Below are 19,743 nucleotides of genomic sequence, written 5' to 3' on the forward strand. Positions count from 1 at the left end.
CATGCTCAGCGGCTGCCATGGCGCAATGGTCGGCATGCATATTTTCACTGCGGAGCATACTTGTAAGGGCTCCAGCTCCAGTTTCAGTTTCATCCAATCTCCCGGCTTAAGGGATTTTCCAATGAGCGTCCCCTCTCTTGAAATGACCGATCCCGTCATGACAGCATCGTCATGCTAGCACCAGATTTTAGGCCCAGTTCTACCCACCATCAAGGCTACAACAGATCGAGATTTAACCGCCGGGGGCTGTCGCAGATCCTCCTGCTATGATTGCTGACTCTTTTCCTAAGCCGGAATGCCTTTCATCAGTTAGCTTGCTTTTATGAAACTGCTAGTAGTGGGTTGTCAACAACATGGCGCAGATGCTGTGTAGACCCACAGGCGCCAAAAGCCCGTATTGCCCCCAAAAAAGAAATTCCCGCCCTTTCAAGCAAAAAGCTTTATATTACGCTCTTTTTCTAAGTTATTTCGACCTCATCACGAATTATGTATTGCCAGTCAATGTCTATTAATCCATCTACACATACCACTATTGCATTCATCTCTCGCAGTGCGACAACTCTCTGTATTTGTATTCCTCATTTTATACTAGAGGACTCCATCTCTAGTAACCTGCTGGAACCGGGCTGGCCGACGGCCCCGTGTCGGCATAGTAATAAGACCATACTATTTTCTACTTCCTGCTACGGCTACTAAAGTCTCTAGCTTTACATAGAATCGAATCGAAGATACCACTCAATCGCAGATATCCTTATCTCCATACAAAATCACAGGAAATTGGTCTCTCTGGTTATTCTCCGCGTATATTTAGTACGTAATATTGCAGTAGTCTTGGGCATGCTTCATAGCACATGGCTAGTCCGCAAATTGCCAAAGCTCTTGGTATAGATATTTTGGCTACTTCGACCAGGCACCTTGATTCATTTGCCGACGGGAGGTATTTTAGGCCGACTCGAATCCCGTACGGAGTAAACTCGCTGTATATGGTAATGTGTAAGCCTCCGCGATTCCGTAACTTAGCTATTCAACGCTCCGCGCTAATTGAAACTCATCTCATGCGGCTGTCCCGGGAATCGACTAGTCTCCTTCTTACCCCTAGAGCACTTAGAGATCTACCGTCATCCAAATGCCCTCCCATGCACAGACCTTGTTGTTTAATGGCGAGTCAAGGGTAAGTTTTGTCTCCGTCAAACAAAGACCGGAGACATTTATAAGCTGATCGGAGGAGTCTCACCTATCTTTCTATCATCTACGAGTATGTCAGCTGGCCCATGCTTATTCTTTCTGTCAAAATTGCCCAGTCAGGGCAATGATATGGGGAAAGCAGGGGGTGTTGCTTAAGAGGGGGTGGCAGAAAGGAGTTTCTTCATGGATACGTAGCTTATATCTGTTCGATACAACCTCGGTAATTCGACTTCTGAAAAAGTAAACAATACGCAGCACCTACAGGGCACAGGGCATCTAATGCAGCTGCGATACGACTACTACACGATGACACCAGCCTCAGCAAGAATTAGTGCTTAGTATAGTATTCTGGGAACGTGTCGCTGTTATGGAGTACATGCTGTTATCATCACCATAACGGGATAAAAAAGTGATACGCAGCGTGCCACCATTTGCCCGTTATAGCACGACATTTTAACAAATGAAAACAGATATACCTCCATCGCCTTTTCCTCATCTAAAATGCCTATAAAAGACCAATACATTTTTTGTCTGCGGCTCTGGAGCCCGATTACATAAGTTCTGCAGGATTGCAGATCTTTCGTTTTCTAGTTTTTTATTCCGACTCGGACTCTCGCTAAGCACCCGATATTTCCGGCCGTCGGAAAGCTACACGATCAATGCAGACCGAAGGATTCTGAATCCTGCGTATCACAGGGTTCTTCATTAGGGCGCAGCTCGTAGGAGTTACTTGCTGGCTAGTAGAACGCGCGTACATAGCATGATGTAAAAAAAACCAGATTAAGTCTTGTAGTTTATGCGCTTGTCGTATGCGAAGGCGTATGGACTATCGCGCAACTACTTCGTGAACACTAGCCACAATGACAACCGAGAACTGTATGCCTACCGTTGTATCTATTTACATGATGTATAGAGCTTCGCTAATATACTGATTACGAATTATATACAAAGCTGTATTCCTACAAGGGCGCAGCGAAGTGGCGAGTGTAGGTTAGTTTCTTTTAGTGAAGTTGGCTTGTTGTTGTTGTTGTTGTATTGCTTAGCGCCCGTGACTACTAAGGATCAGACTATTGAATACTACTAAATATTTGGCTGTTTCATCATTATTACTGTCTAGTTTATGTTTCTTGTGTCAAAGAGTTAATATGAAGTTGAACTAAGTGGAATAGACTAAAATGGTGGGCCTGGTAAACGGCAAAAAGCTTGCTTTTCCTCAACCGCGGTTGAGTCTTCGCATCTTGTGTACAAACTGAAGCAACCGGCAGCAGATCGATGGCCTATATCCCATTCATGTAATTAGGTAATGTATTCAGTTACTAAACTGTGTAACATCTATAGAGGCGCGCAAGCCGTTTGTTTGTAAAAAGTCTACCAACTTCCGTCTGTTTTCATGTCAGAAAGGGTAGAGTTGCTATAGACATGACTATAGATATGAATCTCAATGCTATTTTAAAACTTCACATGGACACAAACAATACTAAATGGAGAGTCAAAGTTAGCAGTATTGATATGAGTTGTCAAGAGATGTTCAATGCGGCGTTACCTCATGAGTTAATTACAGTTATAATGGCAGCCCCTTTATGTCGCCGCCTATTCAGGTAAACAAAGAAAGGCGATAATAACCTTCCCATAAAATGATTGAACATGTTATAGTCGTTTCAACATGATATGACATTGGTGTTCTAGAACAAGACCATAAGAACGGAGGTACACGTATGGGATGTTTTTTTCCCACATGCAATGTCACGGTGGCGACAACTGATCTGCAAAGGGGAAGTGAGGTTGTATGCTTTACCAAATGAATTCACATTGCCACGTCACTAGACAATTATCAATGATAGCAGCCCGGTTTCGATTCGCCAAGTAGAAAAAAGGAGTTGCACCCCCAACACAGTCCAGTACCCCTATCCAGGCAGCAACCAACAGACCAATGACAGAACCTAGTCAACGCCGGTCACCATTTCGAGGCTGACTTGCGTACTCGTGACTAAGTTTCTTTCAAAATGATTGTCACATACTCGTATCTACTCAGCCGCGCCTGATTAGGTATCTGTATCCCAGTTCGGTAGTGGTTGGTGAAGAAGACCCTACAGGCTACCTTTTTGCTTCAACGCTTCTGAACTATCTTCATGGTATGATATGTATAGAGATTCAGGATTCATGGAAACATTAATCGTTTACAGAATACTCGCGTTGCTTACGTGGAATGGTACTCGCAGTGGTCTAATATGGCTCTGCTATAGAGAGAAGAAGCTAGTAAGAACTATCTATAAATATAAGTGTTCTCGTAAGTAATACATGTCCATGATTTGACAGAATGAGAATCTTACTCCTTCCAAAGTTGCCTAGTAACAAATTCCCTTTACATAGGATTTCAACTTGTAATATAATTATAGGCGAAAAAACCAATGGTGAAAAGTTCACTTCGAGTGTACAACCTCAACGATTTCATAATTGCTCTGCATTGTTTTCTAGAGGTATTGATCTTGGGTCTACAAATCACAGAAGAACGAGGAAAAAAAAAAAAAAAAAAAAGCTCCCCTTTCAGTTTTTTGTCTTCTCTGGAATACCCTATACAGGAGGCTACTCATACGGTAGTGTTGCGTTACATACGGTAGTGTTGCGTTACGATATGTGGTGCTTCCAAGCCGCATCATGAATTTCCAGACAACGACGCCGTAGCTCCCGCGCTTACTTTGACGCTCCATTCCTTCCAATACGACTCTAGAGCAGGGCTGTGTATGGAGCAGCGCCTGCTCTGTATTACAATATCTTTTGTAAACAAAGACCTAAAAGAAGCCCAGGTACTAGGTAGAGCAATCTGGCAAAGCGCCTGACATGGTTTAAGGCCATGGGTACGAGGCAGCTAGCAAACTCCAGCCAAAATGGTGTGGATGGCTGTGGATTGGTGTGTGGAGGCGCGGCCCGAGGTGGAACCCACTAAGAGTTGGAAAGTCTGGAGCTTCAATTAATATGGATTTATCTTTCGTCCGATGGCAATAAAAAACTCAGCCGTCCTATGTCCGCATGAAGCTGAACGATGAACTAATCTGCTAAAAGACACAAAGCGCGCCTCCATACTGCCCAAGTTTTCAGCTGGCCCAGCTCTCTTGTTCCCGATCTCTAGTAAAGGCGCAGACCACAGTTGATGACTTCATTTGGGGATGAGATGAGACATGCCGGGGTTGTCGGCGTCCTTATTTAATGGGTCGCGCCCATGCTATTTTGTCATCAGGCCTTTTTCGCCGTACTCGGTACTTCTAAAGTGAGGAAGCAGGGGAATGCTCGGCGAGACAAGGAAGTGATTTAGACAGATGTCAGATGTTGTACGGAGTAGCGTGATGATCATCTGCTGGTAAGCCCTAAGATAGCAAATCAAGGTGTGGACTCCGCAAGGGGGGAGTGTGGTGAGATACATGTATTCAACTGCATGTAGGCAGTGACTAATTTGGGTAAACCACTCGTCTAAATGCACGTAAAAAAAAGTCGCTATTTTGTTGAGTCTTTAAATCCAGTCGGATATTTTCCTCCGTTACTCCGCTCCGAGTAGCTATTAGGATTCTCACGCCGTTTTTGCGGCCGACATTTGTGTGTCTCTCTGCAGCCTCCTCATTGGGTTAATTCTGGCCGAGCTTACGGGAAACCCGGTCCTACCACGTGGAGCACTAATCGGATCCTACTGGTATCAGTGATATGGGTGTATGATGAATGCCGAGGCTATCATCGACAACTGTTGTTTCTAGAGTGCGGAATTCCGGACACCGAGAACCTGGGAAGAACGTTCTCCGTCAAACTTAAAGTCCGTATTTAAAGATATCGCGGTGATATGTAAACCACATAATCTTACGTAGAAACAGCCTGCTATAACTTTTGGGATACTCTTACAAGTGGCCCATAGCGGACGTCGGGATATACACCCCGAGAATCATGAGGGACTGTACTTGCGCCGTGGGTTTTCTGGTACCATAGATGGCCTTACCTCAGCTTACAGACTAGAATTGAGCCGTAGCAGTGACATGAGGCTATACCAATGGCAGCAGATCTGTAACCCTTTGTTGGTTCATGCACCCGCGCGGTGGTAGACTCCTTCCGCCAAAGCGGGCCGAGATCATCATATTGGCAACACCCTCATAGGATGTTGTGTATCGAAGTGGTTAGTTAGATCTAGCCCCTCTAGAATAGATCGTAGCAACCAATGGAACTCTTTCCCCTCTTCAATATATATTTGCGTCTTCCGCTCACGAGTTGTGATTGTGTCTCTTTGAAAGGCCGATCCTCCGAGCCACCCCTTTTAAACACCAACCCCGACAACCGAGTATCAAATCTTGACAACCAGCAACTAGTATCATCGAAGAACGATCTTGAATAATATTGATTGAGAAGGTCCTGTTTCACTAATCATGGTGGACCAAGCGGAACGCCCTTTCCGGATCATTGTCGTGGGTGGTGGAGTGGCTGGAATAGTTGCTTCTAATGCTCTTCAGAGGCTCGGTGTCGACCATGTTGTTCTTGAGAAGTATTCCGACATTGCACCCCCTCTTGGTGCGGGTATCTCTATGTGGCCACATGGTCTTCGCGTCCTACATCAGTTAGGCTACCTCCCTGCTATCCAAAAGGCCTCTGTCCCAATTTCCCGGTTTTGCTCTCGAGATCCATCTGGACGACTGATTCACGACAATCTTTTGTATACCCATGTCGAGAAGAAGTAAGTTTAGGAATATAATGTGCCGTTGACTTGGGCACTGGCTTTCTTTTGTGAAAGTAACACTACAAATAATGGATATAATCTAACTATTGCCAGCCATGGAATTGGATTTTACCCGTTAGAGCGACAAAATTTCCTGCAAATTCTCTACGATGGACTACCAGACAAATCATTCATCAGGACGAACGCCGGAGTCGAAGATGTAGCGCAATTCGCGGACCGAGTTGAAGTTAAGCTCAAGGATGGCAGTGTTGAAGTTGGCGACATGGTGCTTGGCTGTGATGGTGTCCACAGCCACATGCGGACCTTGATGTGGCAACACGCCGGGAAAACCTCTCCTGGCTTGATACCAAACACAGAGAAGACTTGTATGTTGACACATCATCCGCATGTTGTTGATGATACTAATATTGTGGCATTATAGCCCTTAAAACATCCTGGAAGACTCTGGCAATGACAACGCCACCCATGCCCGAGCTTGGCGACAGCTACCTTACTGTGACCTACAACAGTGGAATCACGTTTCTCGCAACATCCCAGCCACATGCTGTTTACTTTTTTGTCATCTTTGCTCTCGATAAGCCCTTCACTTGGCCTCACCGTGAACGCCACACGGAGGAGGAAGCTCAACTACTGGCCGAAACTATCATGGATAAACCCGTCACTGAAGAGTTGCTTTTCGGAGAAGTTTGGAGACGCCGTACTCGAGCCGTTGTCATCTCTCTTGAGGAGTGCGTGATGGATCACTGGCACCATGGCAGAATTGTTCTAGCTGGTGATGCTGTCCACAAGGTTCATCCCAACATGGCTCTGGGTGGAAACTCTGCTATCGAGGGAGTGACTCGAGTGATTAACAATATCCACAACATTATGCAGACTACCAAGGGACCCAAACCAAGCGGGACAGCTTTGAGCCATGCATTTGCGGCTTACGAAAAAGAGATGAAGCAGCGAATGAGAGAGCTCATGGATATCAGCAACATGGTCGCCAAGATGCATACATATGCCACACCGGTTCACAAGCTTTTGGCCAACTGGATTCTTCCCATCGCCAATGATAGACTCTTTGCGGATCACATGGGTGGATACCTTTCTGCAGGTCCGAAGCTCAACTTTTTGCCCTCCATTGGCTTTACGAATGGATTGATGGAATGGAAGGTGAAGCCAGACGACTATGATGAAAAGAAGAGTCTTAACAATGAGATTCGAATCACGACTACGATCTCTGAATTATCCATTAGTGCATAAAATGCTTCTAGCAGTTTATTTGACAACTGCTCTGGGGAGGGGTTAACTGGAATCGAGATCCACCGGAGCTGCACCATAGAGAAAGAAGATGTGAGTGCTAGAAGGAAAGTTTCTGCTGATGAATTTGAAATGAGCAGCGTTTTTGCCATGATAATATGTACTGGAGTTGGATGAGTTGAATTTGTTAATGCATTTGATATCTTGTTGCTACCCAGTCTCCTTTTCTTAGAATAAAGAATGATGAAGGCTACGAGGCTGGTTAAAGAGAAAAAGATGAATTACCAAGAGGCTTTATTTCGCGTTTATATCAAGCTAATGTCACTTGAATATGTTGTTCGATTTCAATGCTATCGCCGGTGATGTTGACGAGATATGGTATACCACGCTAAACGTTGTTGTATCAAGCTCTCGTAGCTTCAACAATTTTCACACTCCAAAGATAGTCAAGAGCTAGCTAGACTATAATTTAGTGATTAGCTATCCATACTATCTGCCACTTAGTTTCGTAGTTTAAAGTTGATGTGTTCCGAACCCACAACGGCTAGCGTCCAGATGCCGTCATGGCATTCACAGACCCTTGCATGAGAAGATGGACTTTGACGGCCCTCATTAACCTAAAAGATCCGCTCGTGGTTCTTGGCAGTAGCTAGAAGTAGATCATCGGGAGATTACTCCGTAGATTGCCATGAGATGTACTCGTATAGGTACCGTATTCGGCTCAACCAAGTCAACCTTCGCACAAAGGACTTGCGGTGGTATCGGCGCCAAGGTCCCTTAATGCCGTCAAATCGTCCGCATGCTTGGCGCCGGACAATCTTGAAAATGGTGTGGTAGGATTAATATTTTGCGAGCACAGCGTCAATTGCCGCAGGCCTGATCGGATTGGCTGATTCCCCTGTCAGGCGTGTCCACTCCGTATCTCCGAATCCTCTGCATCTAAGCTCTTCTCGGACCCCGCGTTGTCCGCACCTCCACTAAGGCAAGGAATCCTCTCGGGCACGGAGCTCAGAATCCGTGACTATGCCCAAAGAGCGCCACAAATGCTTGTGATGATGACAGCGACCCAACGGCATAGATAAGATGAATGGATGTTAAAAAAAGAAAAAAAAATTCATATATAATGAGCTGGGTGCTAATCCTTTGCTCTGGTCCAATTCTCCCAAACTCCTCCAGCAACAGCAACACAGCCCAGTAAAACCCAGTCTGCAAGGCACAAAGCGCTACTCGTTCCAGTTCGCCATTAACGCAAGAGCCAACACTATAGACCAGCTCCCCATAAAAAAAGGCAACAAATCTCGCCAAAATGCCTGGTACTATGAGCTTTATGAAACAGTCCTTCCCGGGCGCCCCCAAATTCACGGACAAGGATGTCCCAGATTTGACCGGAAAGGTGTGTAAAATATCCTCAGCTGTTTGCTTCCGCTTACATTATCGCTAATGCTGGATCTGATAGACTGTCATTGTCACTGGTTCCAACACTGGTCTGGGCAAGGTCATGGCCCAGGTCCTCTACTCCAAGAATGCCAAGGTGTACATGATGGCTCGATCTGAGGAAAAGACCAAGACCGCCATTGACAGCATCAAGTCAACAGTCACCAAGTCTGCTGGTGAACTCATCTACCTGAAGCTTGATCTTTCCGATATCCCAAGCGCCAAGGCCTCAGCCGAGGAGTTTTTGCGCCGCGAGAAGAACCTCCACTTGCTGTTCAACAATGCCGGTGTTGGATACCCTGAGCCTGGCAGCAAGACCAGCCAAGGTTATGAACTCCAGCTGGGTGTCAACTGCCTTGGAACATTCACCTTCACCAAGACTCTGACTCCTGCCCTCGTCGAGACCGCCAAGACAGCACCAAGGAACTCCGTTCGCGTCATCTGGGTTTCCTCTTCAGCCGCCGAGGCCATTGACCCCAAGAACTACGTTGAGAACCTCTCCAAGATTGAGAAGATGGGTGCTTTCCCGCAGTACTGCGTCAGCAAGCTCGGAAACTACTGGCACGCTACTGAGTTCGCTGCTCGCTACAAGGCTGCTGGTGTTGTCTCCATCCCTCTGAACCCCGGCAACCTCGACTCCGACTTCTGGCGTACTCAGGGCAAATTGATGACTTGTATCCTGCGAAAGACCCTTCTGTACCCTCCCATCTACGGTGCTTATACCAACCTTTTCGCTGCCTTCTCTCCTGAAGTCACCCTTGAGAAGTCAGGCTCTTTTGGTAAGAAATCTCATTTAATCCTTTATACGGTTTAGAAACTACAGATAGCTAACTAGGATACAGTCGCCCCGTGGGGTCAGTTCTGGAACGTTTCCAAGGAGATGGTTGCGGGCACCATCCCCAAGTCTGAAGGAGGCACTGGCATTGCCGCCAGCTTCTGGGACTGGACTGAGGCTCAGATCAAGCCTTACATCTAATCGAAAAAGCATTGGAGATGTGGACCATGGGATTTTACTTTTTTCTTTTTCCTAGACTTTCGGAGTTGGAGTGGTTTAATAAATGAAGACCGGATGCTTTCTATACTCTCGAGATATTCAGCTGTGGGAGCCAGAGCTAGCGACCATGTTGCTTGATTAGGTTTATGTTGTTACGTCAAATTTGGAATCAATGATACTCTTTATTTTCACTTTTCCATTCTCTTCACCTCCATCGCTATCTGTTGTTCATTACCCATTCCCCCGCGACTCATGATTAGGCCCTCCAAACTATTCTCATAACCAAGCGCGAGCAATACATGCACACATTTCGTAAACTACATGGACGAAAATACGACACAACGCAAATTGGAAAGCGATTACTCTTTACTGCATTAACTTTATTATGAAAACCTTCAAATTACTTCCATCTTTAAAATTTCCAATCCAAATATTTATCAGGAACTGTTGGCCACTTGTCGATGCCATCCCGAATAACAATAGACATGCCTCCTAAAAGATGGTTGCTGATGTGGCAATGCAATAGCCACGCACCTGGATTTACAACTTGGTATCGCACCACAGTCCACGTCTTGCTGGTGATGGCAGGCAGCGATGCGATGCTATCTCTACGGGGCGGATTCACGAGATTAAAAAGCTCTGGCTTCTCCTTGATTGCCTCTTCGACAGAATCCCAAGTAAATTCGCCCTCGCCGGCGCCAATCTGGAACATTTTGTTGCTGTGCTTGTGAATCGGGTGAGGCGGCATTGGTACTGTGCTTGCGAAAAGGACGAGGTCAACCCATGTACCGTTAAAGGTTGAGATGGTCACATTGTTCTGCACAGGTTCCGGGTGCCGAAATAGGATGGGTGGTTCGCTAGAGCTGTCGAGGGTGCTGGGCATGAGACGAGATGAGTTCAAGGCCCAGAGGTATGAGGCACCATCAAGTTTCATGTTGAGTTTATAAGTCACATCAGCCTTCTGTGCAATTGGCTCTGGTGGAAATGGCGCTGCTGTGGCTTGGTTGAATAGCGTTACGTTCTTTGACAACGGCACTCCTGTAATGCTGATGAACGGCTTCGACTCGCTTGCATAAGTCTTGCCGCAATTGCTTTGTACTTCCAAGACAGCATTTCCAACTAGCACCTGTGGAATACTGATGGCGTTGCAGCGAATGTTGAACTTTCCAGCCTTGGTGATTTTCACCATGATGCTGTATCGATCGCCATTGGTGAGGACAAGGGCCTGCACCTTCTGGGGATGAATGTATGATCCGTCCATGGCATACACCCACATATCATGCTCATCAATAGACACCATCGATGTGATGAAGTTGATAGAGCCGATGATGTTTATTGCAAGCCACTGATGAGTGGGAAGCGACGAGAGCTGTGCCTGGATGACTTCAGTTGCGCCTTTGGTTTCCTTGCAGCCGGTAAAGGCTCCAGCAGGAATGGCACTGAGATTAGCCTGGGCCGGGTCACCCAATGCAGCGAGCGCCGCAGGAGGCAGGCATCTGTTTAAACTTGCATTAGTACTGATGGATATATAACACGGTGAAGATACAACGTACGATTTGTCAGTCATGGCAGTCACATTGCCCATCTTCAAAAAGGCCTTTTGATCATCGCTTAGGTTGGCTGAGACTTCGGCACTGGGAAGACACTGCACATGTCCCTTGCCATTGAACAAAATGGAATCATAGCATGAGTCCTCAACACCACTGGCCAGTGCAATGTTCCACTTCTCTTGAGATGTAAAGTGGTTAAAGTCTGCAATAGCAAGCGGCTTGACGTTACGTTCAGCGTCAACCATGGCGGCGATGGCATCGGGGTCAGAAGATATCAGATGGAAAGGCTTGGGGTCTTGCGAGCGAGGATGAATGATGATGGGGCCATAAAGACCATCTTCAATCTGCCCGTGGAAATGCGAGTGATACCAGAAGCTGCCATACTGGGTTGCTGCGAATTCATGGACAAAGTGGCCACCAGGTGGTATGGATAGCTGAGAGAGTCCAGGGACACCATCGGCCCATGGTGTGCCAAACATCTCAATGCCTTTGGAGGTTAGCATTGTCTGCTAATAAGACATCACAATTGACTTACCATGGAAGTGAATGGTAGTGTTCTGAGGTGAGTGATTCTTGACACGCACTACGACCCAGTCGTCCTGATCAACCTCGATGGTAGGGCCCGGCGACTGACCATTGATCAAGAACATCTGCCGTGAGAAACCATCTGGAGCGTGCTTTGCCCATGTCAGAGTAAAGTTGAACTCACGCACCCGCACAGGAGGAACATAGGCCGGGAGCGCCCATGCTGATAGCAACTGCGCAAGGAGAAGGAAAAGAAGCGTGGACAACCGCGCCATTGTGAGTTGAGCAGATCGATCAGGATGGTCTGGCCCCTCGAGACAATGGCGTCGAGAACACAAGGGAAGGGCACGTTATATCATATTATATTCGGCTAACATGTCTTAGTCTTACCACCTAAATCCACGGCTCTTCGGCGAAGACTTAGCCTTGTCATGTCTCAGATCAACACTCGTATACGGATAGAAAGCTGCGATAGGCGTCATCCGGCGGCATCTGGCCCCTGCACGCCCGCCTCCCTGGAATCGGGCCAGCGAAACAAAACAATCAGAGATACAGCATGCGTGTTGGTTGCAAAGCCTTGATTGGGACCGTGTGGTAGCCCACCTCTCATCTGGTGGATCGCGATCCGCTTTCAGCTCGTTTCGTTCGCAGGATTTAGCAAACTTGGCACCTCATAAGCGCGCCAGCGCAGCAAAACTGCAGCTACTCCTCTTAGTGAAGAATCCTCTTAGCTGATTATCCATGCCCTAAATAGCATCATTCGTCGAATTTGAACAAAGGTTTGGCTCTTTTGCAGCCTGGTGAGGTGTAGCGGCGACCGCCGATCCAGCCTGAAGGATGATTCAATGTTGGTTGTTTGCCATTGTTTGACGACGGCAAGCATTGGCCACGCAAACGGCAATTAATTTCGGTAATGAATATGGGAATACGCCCTGTCTAACTGTTCGTCTTCTTCTTTCGTTTGTTTGTTGTTGTAATTTTAGGCTCAATTTTAAACTTCACTACCGCCCTCTCGAGTTAAAATAGAACCAATTTTGTATGTCGTGCCTGCAGTAAGTTTGCCTTGGGCATTGTTTAGTCCTTATTTTTTCAGGCTATAGATGTATGTAAGCGCGGCTTCATGGTAAGAAATAAGCTGATGGTTTGCTGTTGGCGCTGCGAACCGGCGGATCTGTAATTCTGGAAGGCAATAGTCTAGTATCGTATACCAATGGCTTGTTCTCGAAATGATTGCATAGTATGAGTGTAAGACACTCTGTATCACCAATATTTGACTGATGGATGACAAACGAAAGGTCACGATGAGCTATTCTTATCAAGCCACTGTCGGGTTGGCTGGTCTATCAAGGACGCCGTTTGACAGACATGTGATGAGAAATGAAGCACATATAATTCCTCTCCGTGCTACAAAAAGAATTCTATCACGCTGGGGTGAGCTTCGCGTGGTGCATCTTGTCTCAGAAGCCACCATCCCACGACTTCTGGCAGCCGATTACCCGGAAACACGCATTTACTGTTGTCCTCCTCCTCATTGTCTTCATTTTCCAAGGTCCAGTCCAGCACTGCCACTTGCTCATCTTCATCTCCCTTCAACTCTTCCTCCAATGCCCTCTCCATATCAGCTTTAATATCCCCCCACGTCGTCATAGTCAACATTGTCCTGCTCCCTTCCGTTGCTCCGGGTATGACCATTACTCCTGGGGCTGCATTTCCCGCGGCTGCACCATTATGAACCGCATTTCGAATTCCCATACCCGCACCGGCCCATGGAATCTCCGTTCTCTTTGGTAAAGGCACTAGCTGTGTCTCATACTGCTCAGATTTGTATGGTTCGCGGCCCCAGGTCACGCCTCCCTTATGACGAACGCGCGGGAGCACATAGTGAATGCCCTCCAGCGCAGGCATATGAAAGTAAAGACCTCTGACGACGTTCCGCCAATGCCGTTTAATATCTTCATCTCCAGGCGCCGTCTGTCTCGGAACGTCTCGGAACCAAGCTCGCCATTCCAGTCCCACATGTAAAACCTCCTCCCAGCCGCAGATCCATGAGTGGCCATCTTTGGTGCGAAGCATGTGCCGCTGATTGCGATCAAAATACAAAATATCCCGCTTCGGATTAAACCAAGGCCCCGTGCCGGGCTCTGGAGCAAGAAAGAACCCTCCATTCCGGAGAGCGGCGGCCCGGGACTCGGCGCATATGTGGAGTGCAATTGGCGGGGGATGTTTACGGTGGAAAGTGAAGATCCTATGCCGACCGGTCATTGTCGTGTCTTTAACGTGAAAGATTCGCGCAGGGGGAAGAGTAGCCTCCCAAATGAGAGCGCGGATCTCAAAAGGCAGACCGGGGAGGTTAAACGATGCGTTTTGTGCCATGGCTACTGTAACCTGATTTGAATGAGGAATTAGATGGATGGATAGATTCGCTTCATACAAAGCTATAGCTTTATGTAGTATCTTTCTTCTTCTCAGCTCAACCCGCCGACACTGAGATAAGGCAGCCAAACCCCTTGCTAGGCAGCCGGGTTTCTAGAAATGAAGCTGCCTGGTTGGCTTGTGGCGGCTGCGATGAGAACGCGTCGACTTTACGTAAAGCAGCAAAATGAATAAGGCGCATTTGACAAGAGCTGGAGAAGAAACGCGGGCAGCACCGCCGCAAGATTGCAGCCGCAATTGACATGGATGAGCTTGACGCCTTTGATTGGACGTAGCTGTCAATGATGGAGCGGCGAGTTCGCCATTGTCTTAGAATCTGTGTTGAGTAAACGATTGCCTAACTGCAGCAGGAAATGCTCTGTAGTTCTAATCTTGTACACCAATCACTGCCGTATTCACTATAACGCAGGAATTGAAGGATTTGTACAGACGTCACCGTAGCCAACTCCATGTCTACATATCGCAGCCGCAGAAGCGCGTAAGACTTTAGCTTTATATGTTAGTTGTTGCATGTTCCGAGTTAAAATGGGAAACCACAGGCAAACAGAGCCGCACGAAACTGAGATGACGCCACGTGATGACGGCTCTCTCCAAAGACTCGCCCGAGCTATTCAGCCTGAGTCTCTAGCACGTATCTTCGTATACACTTATGCATGATTGCATCCTCCCTGCTGTCATCGCCCTGCTTCACATGGAAATTAATAGCCCATGCCTCGTAATAATGACAACTCCAATTCTCAACACCAAGTCAGCGTCAGCGCGGGCCCGATCCGATCGGCCAACTCCATGCATAAGCCATCGAGAGTGAATATCTCAATTCTCACCTTGATCGCTACCTTCATCTTCATCTTTGCGATCGTTTTTCCTTATTTTGGCATTTGGTTTCATCTTGAAGAAACCCTTGGAATAAAAATCTCCAAAGAAACGGCGACTTGCGCGCCTTTTTCAACAGTCCCTCTAAACATCACCCTCCATGACGACTCACCTTTATCACCATCTCCACTTCCTCCCTCACACGCGGCCTCCGATGGAGAAACAATTATTGAACTGTTTCAAACACTCGGAAGAACAACAATCTGGAAGAGTATCGCAAATATTAGCTTCCAGGGCGACACTTTTGAACCCGAAGGTCTCGTCCGCTTGGGTCCGGATCGTTATGTGGTCAGCTGCGGGGAGTACACCGAGCATACGCAAAAGTATCTCCATCCCATCAATGGCACCGACCGGACGCCAGGAAAAGGATTCGCCCACCTGATGACGTATAATGGTAAGGGAATACGGATTGCTGACGCGACAATCACAAGGGAGGGAGAAGAAGAGTACCACAACGGCGGGATTGACTACGATGGACGGTGGATTTGGGGGACGGTTGCGCAGTATCGGCCAAACAGCACAGCATATGTTTATAAGGCGGACCCTTATACCTTGAAGCCACAGACCGTGCTACGGTACACCGATCATCTGGGTGGCATCGTCCACGATGCCACCAAAAACAGACTCACGACACTCAACTGGGGAAGCCGAAATGCAACTGTCTGGACTCTCAAAGACGGAGTGGCAGCCGATTGTTCTACCGAAAGGCCTCAATCTACAACCCGCAACCCGAGTTACTTTGCCGACTATCAGGACTGTAAATGGCTGGGACGAAGTAAGTTCTACAGCGGCGCGAGCGTAATGCTTTGCTCTGGGGTGACCGCGCTGGATGGCGGATACAGTCTCGGTGGGATCGCGTTGGTTCATACTGAAACAATGCAACCTTTGGCTGAAGTGCCAATTATGCTTAAGAGCGCGCTCGGAGTGAGGATGACACAAAACCCGATGGATGTGAGCGTGGAAAATGGACAGTTGCGGTTTTACTGGCTTCCAGATCAGAGAAACAGCACATTGTACATATATGAAGCAGAACCTAATAGTCCTTTTGAGTATGGTGGAGGATGAATTTATGCCTTCTACCAGACATGTTACTAATAAGTCGGAATATGGATCTTTCTTGCAGATACTGTGGTCATAAGAGTGATTCGCTGCATATTCATCATCACAGCTCCGCCATAATGGTTCCTCTGTGCACTATTTCAAAATGACTTTCATGCTTCAGAATATTCAGACAGGCTAGTCTCTACTTTTTTATGACAGAAGAACTACCTTGCCGATATCTACTGGCTCCTAAACAACTTTGGGTTCAATAGATAACCAGTCAGTCCTAATGTTGGGATTTATGCTCTTGCGTGTCCATAGGCTAGAAGCAGTCATATCTACAACGCATATTTTCACAATTAGCTAATCTGATGCATTCACTCAATCATTATCTCTTAAGGCTCTCTTCCTTTGCAGACATTATATCTCATGGTGTTCTATTTCGTATCATACGATATTAACTTGTTATAAGATACAAATGCCGTTATCCATGCAGACATGTAAATACTCTCAGTTCCCCTTTCTCAGCCATCCCTATTTTATGCGTCCCAACCTGATCCTTTGTCATGAGCTTTTTTTGTCCACATTTGGCGTCCCTCCATGTAGATTTAACATGTTGGCTGGTCAACTGAGCTAACGTTGGTCAAGATTGCGACAAATTCGCATTCAGGTGGGTAGTAGGTGACCCAATCGACATATTGGAAATAGTACCAAGGAGTACCGTCTTCGTTGAGATCGAAATCAGCCTCACATATCTGCATACCGTTGAGAGTGTTGACGGGCTCGTTGTGCCAAAGGTTGTACGTGTTGGTGCCCCCTGATGGTCCTAGGAGCCAGTTGGAGTCCGAGGCATTAGGAAATGACGAGGTGTTGGCAAAGGCGAGCTGGCCCACAAGAGTAGGATGCAAAAGAGGGATTTCCGTGTAGTTTTGTAAGAAACCCTTGGGACCAAAGTCGAAGATGGTACCGTCAGAGTTCTGGCCTTCACTGACAAGGACACCATTGTCGAGATTGGCAAGCAGAGGAGGAGAGCTGTTGTCTAGAGCAACATAGCTAAATTGGCCATCCTTGCTGGGCCTAAGCTGTAGAGGCCTGAAGTTGTTGGAGGGGACAGAGTCGTCATAGAGGTAGAATGTGAGACCCGCGGTTGTGGTCACAACATTCTGTGCACAGAGCTGTCCGGTAACTTGAGAGACGCCAGCGGCCAAAGCCAAGGCAGTTGCCATCAACTTATAAGACATGATGGAATTGTTTACGCTTTTTGGTGTTGAAGGGGAAGCCAGAACAGTACTTGTTTAGAACTACAGAGGAAAGTGAAGAAATGAAGGTGACTTTTTGAGCTTCTTATACTTTAAATCGACTCACGGAACAACTTGGAAGGCGTATGAAGTTTGGTGATAGATACATTGTACCACTACCGTCGGGTAGAGAGGTAGTCGAGTTGAGCGCGATTAACGAGCTAAAACCTGCATGTATATTCACGCGGACCAGGGTGCTCTGCATGCGGAGAATACAGCAATTCCCAATCGGTGATGTCTTGCGCATCAACTAATGCTGATGTAACCTCAAATAGAGATGTTGTTGATAAGATAGACATATCAAGTGCAAATTGAAGCAGAAGAGCAGCTGCTTTGTGTACTACAGAATAAGTCTCAATTCTTTACAAATGGTAGAGTCTTGAGGGGGTTTGACGGTGCACACGTTTGATTCACATAATTGAACACTTGAGCTGCGATAATCTCGCACATCGCCATCCAGTTCAATCTTCTAAATTTGTCGAGTCTTAAAGCTCGCTTGTAAAATTGTTGAGCAGCTTCCATTTGTAGCTAGACGAGATTGTACATCATCTGTATGTAAATATATGCGAATCATGCAACTTTCCCTGTAACGTTATGGCAGTTGTACCAAAAGCGGAAGGTATTTCATTGTGGTTAATCTGATTACCATTTTCAGATATACTAAACCGGTGATGATCTGATAAGGCACAGGCGCGGGGAAATATCAGCGGTAATACGGCGGCTCAAACGGTACCAGGGGATTAATATAATCGTTCCACACTCGGAGATAAATACAGTCGCAGACTCTTTCCTTGAATGTTTTTATAAGTTTCTACAATGACGAGTATCGTACAGCCTCGTGTCTGGAATACGAATCGATACCCAAGAGGCGCCCATGACGCGATGATATGCAGCAAGGATGAGAGCGGGATATTTTTCGGTGGAAGCTAAATACATACGAGTACGCCCTCTTCTGCACATAAACAGAATTGCCTAAATACTTTCCAACATCCTCAAACCTGTTTGTGCAATGCCAAGACGAGAAGCGAAGTATGACTGGATATGAGTGAAGTTTTAGTCTCATATACCCAGCATCCAGGCTGCAACTCTCTCATACATGCAACTTGCTACTATGGAACTCAGAGCTACGGAACCCTTTCCCGGAGATGTGCTACCATGGAACTCAGAACTCCGGAACACTTTCCCGTTTCCCGGACATTTTTGCTTCTGGGTAAACTCCGTACCCTACCCAGATTGCGTCGTCTGCCTGCTCCGTCACGCTCTCTTGAGTAGGATAGCAGTGGCAGATGAACATATGCGACTAGCTTCTTCACAATGACGAGATATCTGGTGGGTCGATTTCCGAAATATTGCGAGAGCCGGATACTAACTGCTCGCCAACACTGCATCATATATATTGCTATCAAAAGCTCTAGGCTAATACGGCATTATGGTTAGTTCTTGTCTTGCTTAAAAATCAACCGTAAGTCTTTTGTAAGCCAGATTACTGCGCAGAAATTCCAGACTAACTGTGCCTACAGGCCCCAAAAATGCCAGCATTGTGAAGACATATTATGCCCGTTGAAATACAGGGTTGTTTTAGAGCCTTTTATCGCGACACAAATCTGCATTGCGGTTAATATCAATACTATACATGCAGTAACTGCAGCAGTCTAAGCCAGGTTATAACGGGAGAAACTACTATAATCGTTCCCTTCGCCGAAGTATGCTTCAGAAAAGAGAAACTGCTTAGTCCAGTTGGTAGCGCGATAAGCGAAACTCTGCCCCGAGGAAGCGAGGGTGGATCTTCTGCTGAATCATGTTGGGTAGTTATCTCTCTTGCAAGATATTGCCGTTGTGCCTATACCATGGTTAAATTATTCAGATTTCTTGCCAAAAGACAACACCTGATGGCAATGGAGAAATCGCTCTTAGTAAAGACTGGACAAGCATGGGTATACAGTAGGTACTCTTCCACTCAGCTAAGTGAGAGCGCCTTGGCTGGTTTCGATATCAATATCATCAACAGTTTCAAGAGCTGCTGATTCGCTATTGCACGAACAACAACGTGCCACACAAATCAGCATACTTTCCAAAAGTCCATACTCGACAACAATTTAGAAAGTGACTTGACAAAGACCATTCTATAACTACTCAGTAGAAGGTACAAGAGAATCCGGTCTGCAGGGAAGACCCAACGACCGAGGGCATGGAGCTGTGTTGCTGAGCGCACTCGCGCCTTATCTGACTCGTCCAGTTGCCGCAATGAACATTCTGTTTTCAAGAATTTAGACACATTCTTGGAGAGATGGGCAGCTATACGATATCTACGATCACCACTAAGTCCATATAGCAGATACGCAGTGAGAAAGAGATGCAATTCATCATTTTATCTCTCCAAGCAAGCGCACGCAGTGAACTGGGCGCTGTATGTCGGCAGCTCGTTAAATGCAAAAATATATGTCTGATTGCCATTCTAGT

At 46.7% G+C, this 19,743-nt stretch overlaps 6 protein-coding genes across 6 annotated transcripts; 3 read left to right on the plus strand and 3 right to left on the minus strand.

The window, feature by feature from the left end:
- Positions 1 to 5,452: 5,452 nt before the first annotated feature.
- Positions 5,453 to 7,592, plus strand: V8C40DRAFT_237836 (FAD-dependent oxidoreductase). Its single transcript, XM_083214323.1, has 3 exons — positions 5,453 to 5,890; positions 5,987 to 6,258; positions 6,315 to 7,592. Exons 1-3 carry the CDS (start codon positions 5,586 to 5,588, stop codon positions 7,136 to 7,138), a joined length of 1,401 nt encoding a protein of 466 aa, XP_083076442.1. The 5' UTR covers positions 5,453 to 5,585; the 3' UTR covers positions 7,139 to 7,592.
- Positions 7,593 to 8,441: 849 nt separating this feature from the next.
- Positions 8,442 to 9,545, plus strand: V8C40DRAFT_263351 (uncharacterized protein; the record flags this gene model as incomplete). Its single annotated transcript, XM_083219456.1, has 3 exons — positions 8,442 to 8,528; positions 8,592 to 9,348; positions 9,412 to 9,545. The coding sequence occupies 3 exons, from the start codon at positions 8,442 to 8,444 to the stop codon at positions 9,543 to 9,545; spliced, it is 978 nt and encodes a 325-aa protein (XP_083076443.1).
- Positions 9,546 to 9,935: 390 nt separating this feature from the next.
- V8C40DRAFT_237841 (multicopper oxidase-domain-containing protein) lies at positions 9,936 to 12,160 on the minus strand. The gene is made up of 3 exons (XM_083214324.1): positions 11,649 to 12,160; positions 11,117 to 11,600; positions 9,936 to 11,059 (listed from the first exon to the last, which is right to left on the minus strand). The coding sequence occupies exons 1-3, from the start codon at positions 11,911 to 11,913 to the stop codon at positions 9,976 to 9,978; spliced, it is 1,833 nt and encodes a 610-aa protein (XP_083076444.1). The 5' UTR covers positions 11,914 to 12,160; the 3' UTR covers positions 9,936 to 9,975.
- An 868-nt stretch (positions 12,161 to 13,028) lies between these two features.
- V8C40DRAFT_237843 (2EXR domain-containing protein) lies at positions 13,029 to 14,581 on the minus strand. Its single transcript, XM_083214325.1, has one exon. It carries the CDS (start codon positions 14,009 to 14,011, stop codon positions 13,043 to 13,045), a length of 969 nt encoding a protein of 322 aa, XP_083076445.1. The 5' UTR covers positions 14,012 to 14,581; the 3' UTR covers positions 13,029 to 13,042.
- A 134-nt stretch (positions 14,582 to 14,715) lies between these two features.
- V8C40DRAFT_237844 (uncharacterized protein) lies at positions 14,716 to 16,349 on the plus strand. Its single transcript, XM_083214326.1, has one exon. It carries the CDS (start codon positions 14,780 to 14,782, stop codon positions 16,007 to 16,009), a length of 1,230 nt encoding a protein of 409 aa, XP_083076446.1. The 5' UTR covers positions 14,716 to 14,779; the 3' UTR covers positions 16,010 to 16,349.
- A 116-nt stretch (positions 16,350 to 16,465) lies between these two features.
- On the minus strand, positions 16,466 to 17,397 carry V8C40DRAFT_237845 (uncharacterized protein). Its single transcript, XM_083214327.1, has one exon. It carries the CDS (start codon positions 17,224 to 17,226, stop codon positions 16,594 to 16,596), a length of 633 nt encoding a protein of 210 aa, XP_083076447.1. The 5' UTR covers positions 17,227 to 17,397; the 3' UTR covers positions 16,466 to 16,593.
- Between the last annotated feature and the right edge of the window lie 2,346 nt (positions 17,398 to 19,743).

Source organism: Trichoderma camerunense (genome assembly GCF_050948025.1).
Source record: "Trichoderma camerunense strain CBS 138272 chromosome Unknown V8C40scaffold_4, whole genome shotgun sequence".
In the NCBI taxonomy this organism is placed as follows: domain Eukaryota; kingdom Fungi; phylum Ascomycota; class Sordariomycetes; order Hypocreales; family Hypocreaceae; genus Trichoderma; species Trichoderma camerunense.

Bases quoted from the DNA above. Each gene is read 5' to 3' on its own strand.
- V8C40DRAFT_237836 (XM_083214323.1), top strand. From the start codon at position 5,586: ATGGTGGACCAAGCGGAACGCCCTTTCCGGATCATTGTCGTGGGTGGT. The intron at 5,891-5,986 runs GTAAGTTTAGGA...AACTATTGCCAG, and splicing joins TATACCCATGTCGAGAAGAA to CCATGGAATTGGATTTTACC. The intron at 6,259-6,314 runs GTATGTTGACAC...GTGGCATTATAG, and splicing joins ACCAAACACAGAGAAGACTT to CCCTTAAAACATCCTGGAAG.
- V8C40DRAFT_237841 (XM_083214324.1), bottom strand. From the start codon at position 11,913: ATGGCGCGGTTGTCCACGCTTCTTTTCCTTCTCCTTGCGCAGTTGCTA. The intron at 11,601-11,648 runs GTAAGTCAATTG...TAACCTCCAAAG, and splicing joins CACTACCATTCACTTCCATG to GCATTGAGATGTTTGGCACA. The intron at 11,060-11,116 runs GTACGTTGTATC...AAGTTTAAACAG, and splicing joins ACTGCCATGACTGACAAATC to ATGCCTGCCTCCTGCGGCGC.
- V8C40DRAFT_237843 (XM_083214325.1), bottom strand. From the start codon at position 14,011: ATGGCACAAAACGCATCGTTTAACCTCCCCGGTCTGCCTTTTGAGATC.
- V8C40DRAFT_237844 (XM_083214326.1), top strand. From the start codon at position 14,780: ATGCCTCGTAATAATGACAACTCCAATTCTCAACACCAAGTCAGCGTC.
- V8C40DRAFT_237845 (XM_083214327.1), bottom strand. From the start codon at position 17,226: ATGTCTTATAAGTTGATGGCAACTGCCTTGGCTTTGGCCGCTGGCGTC.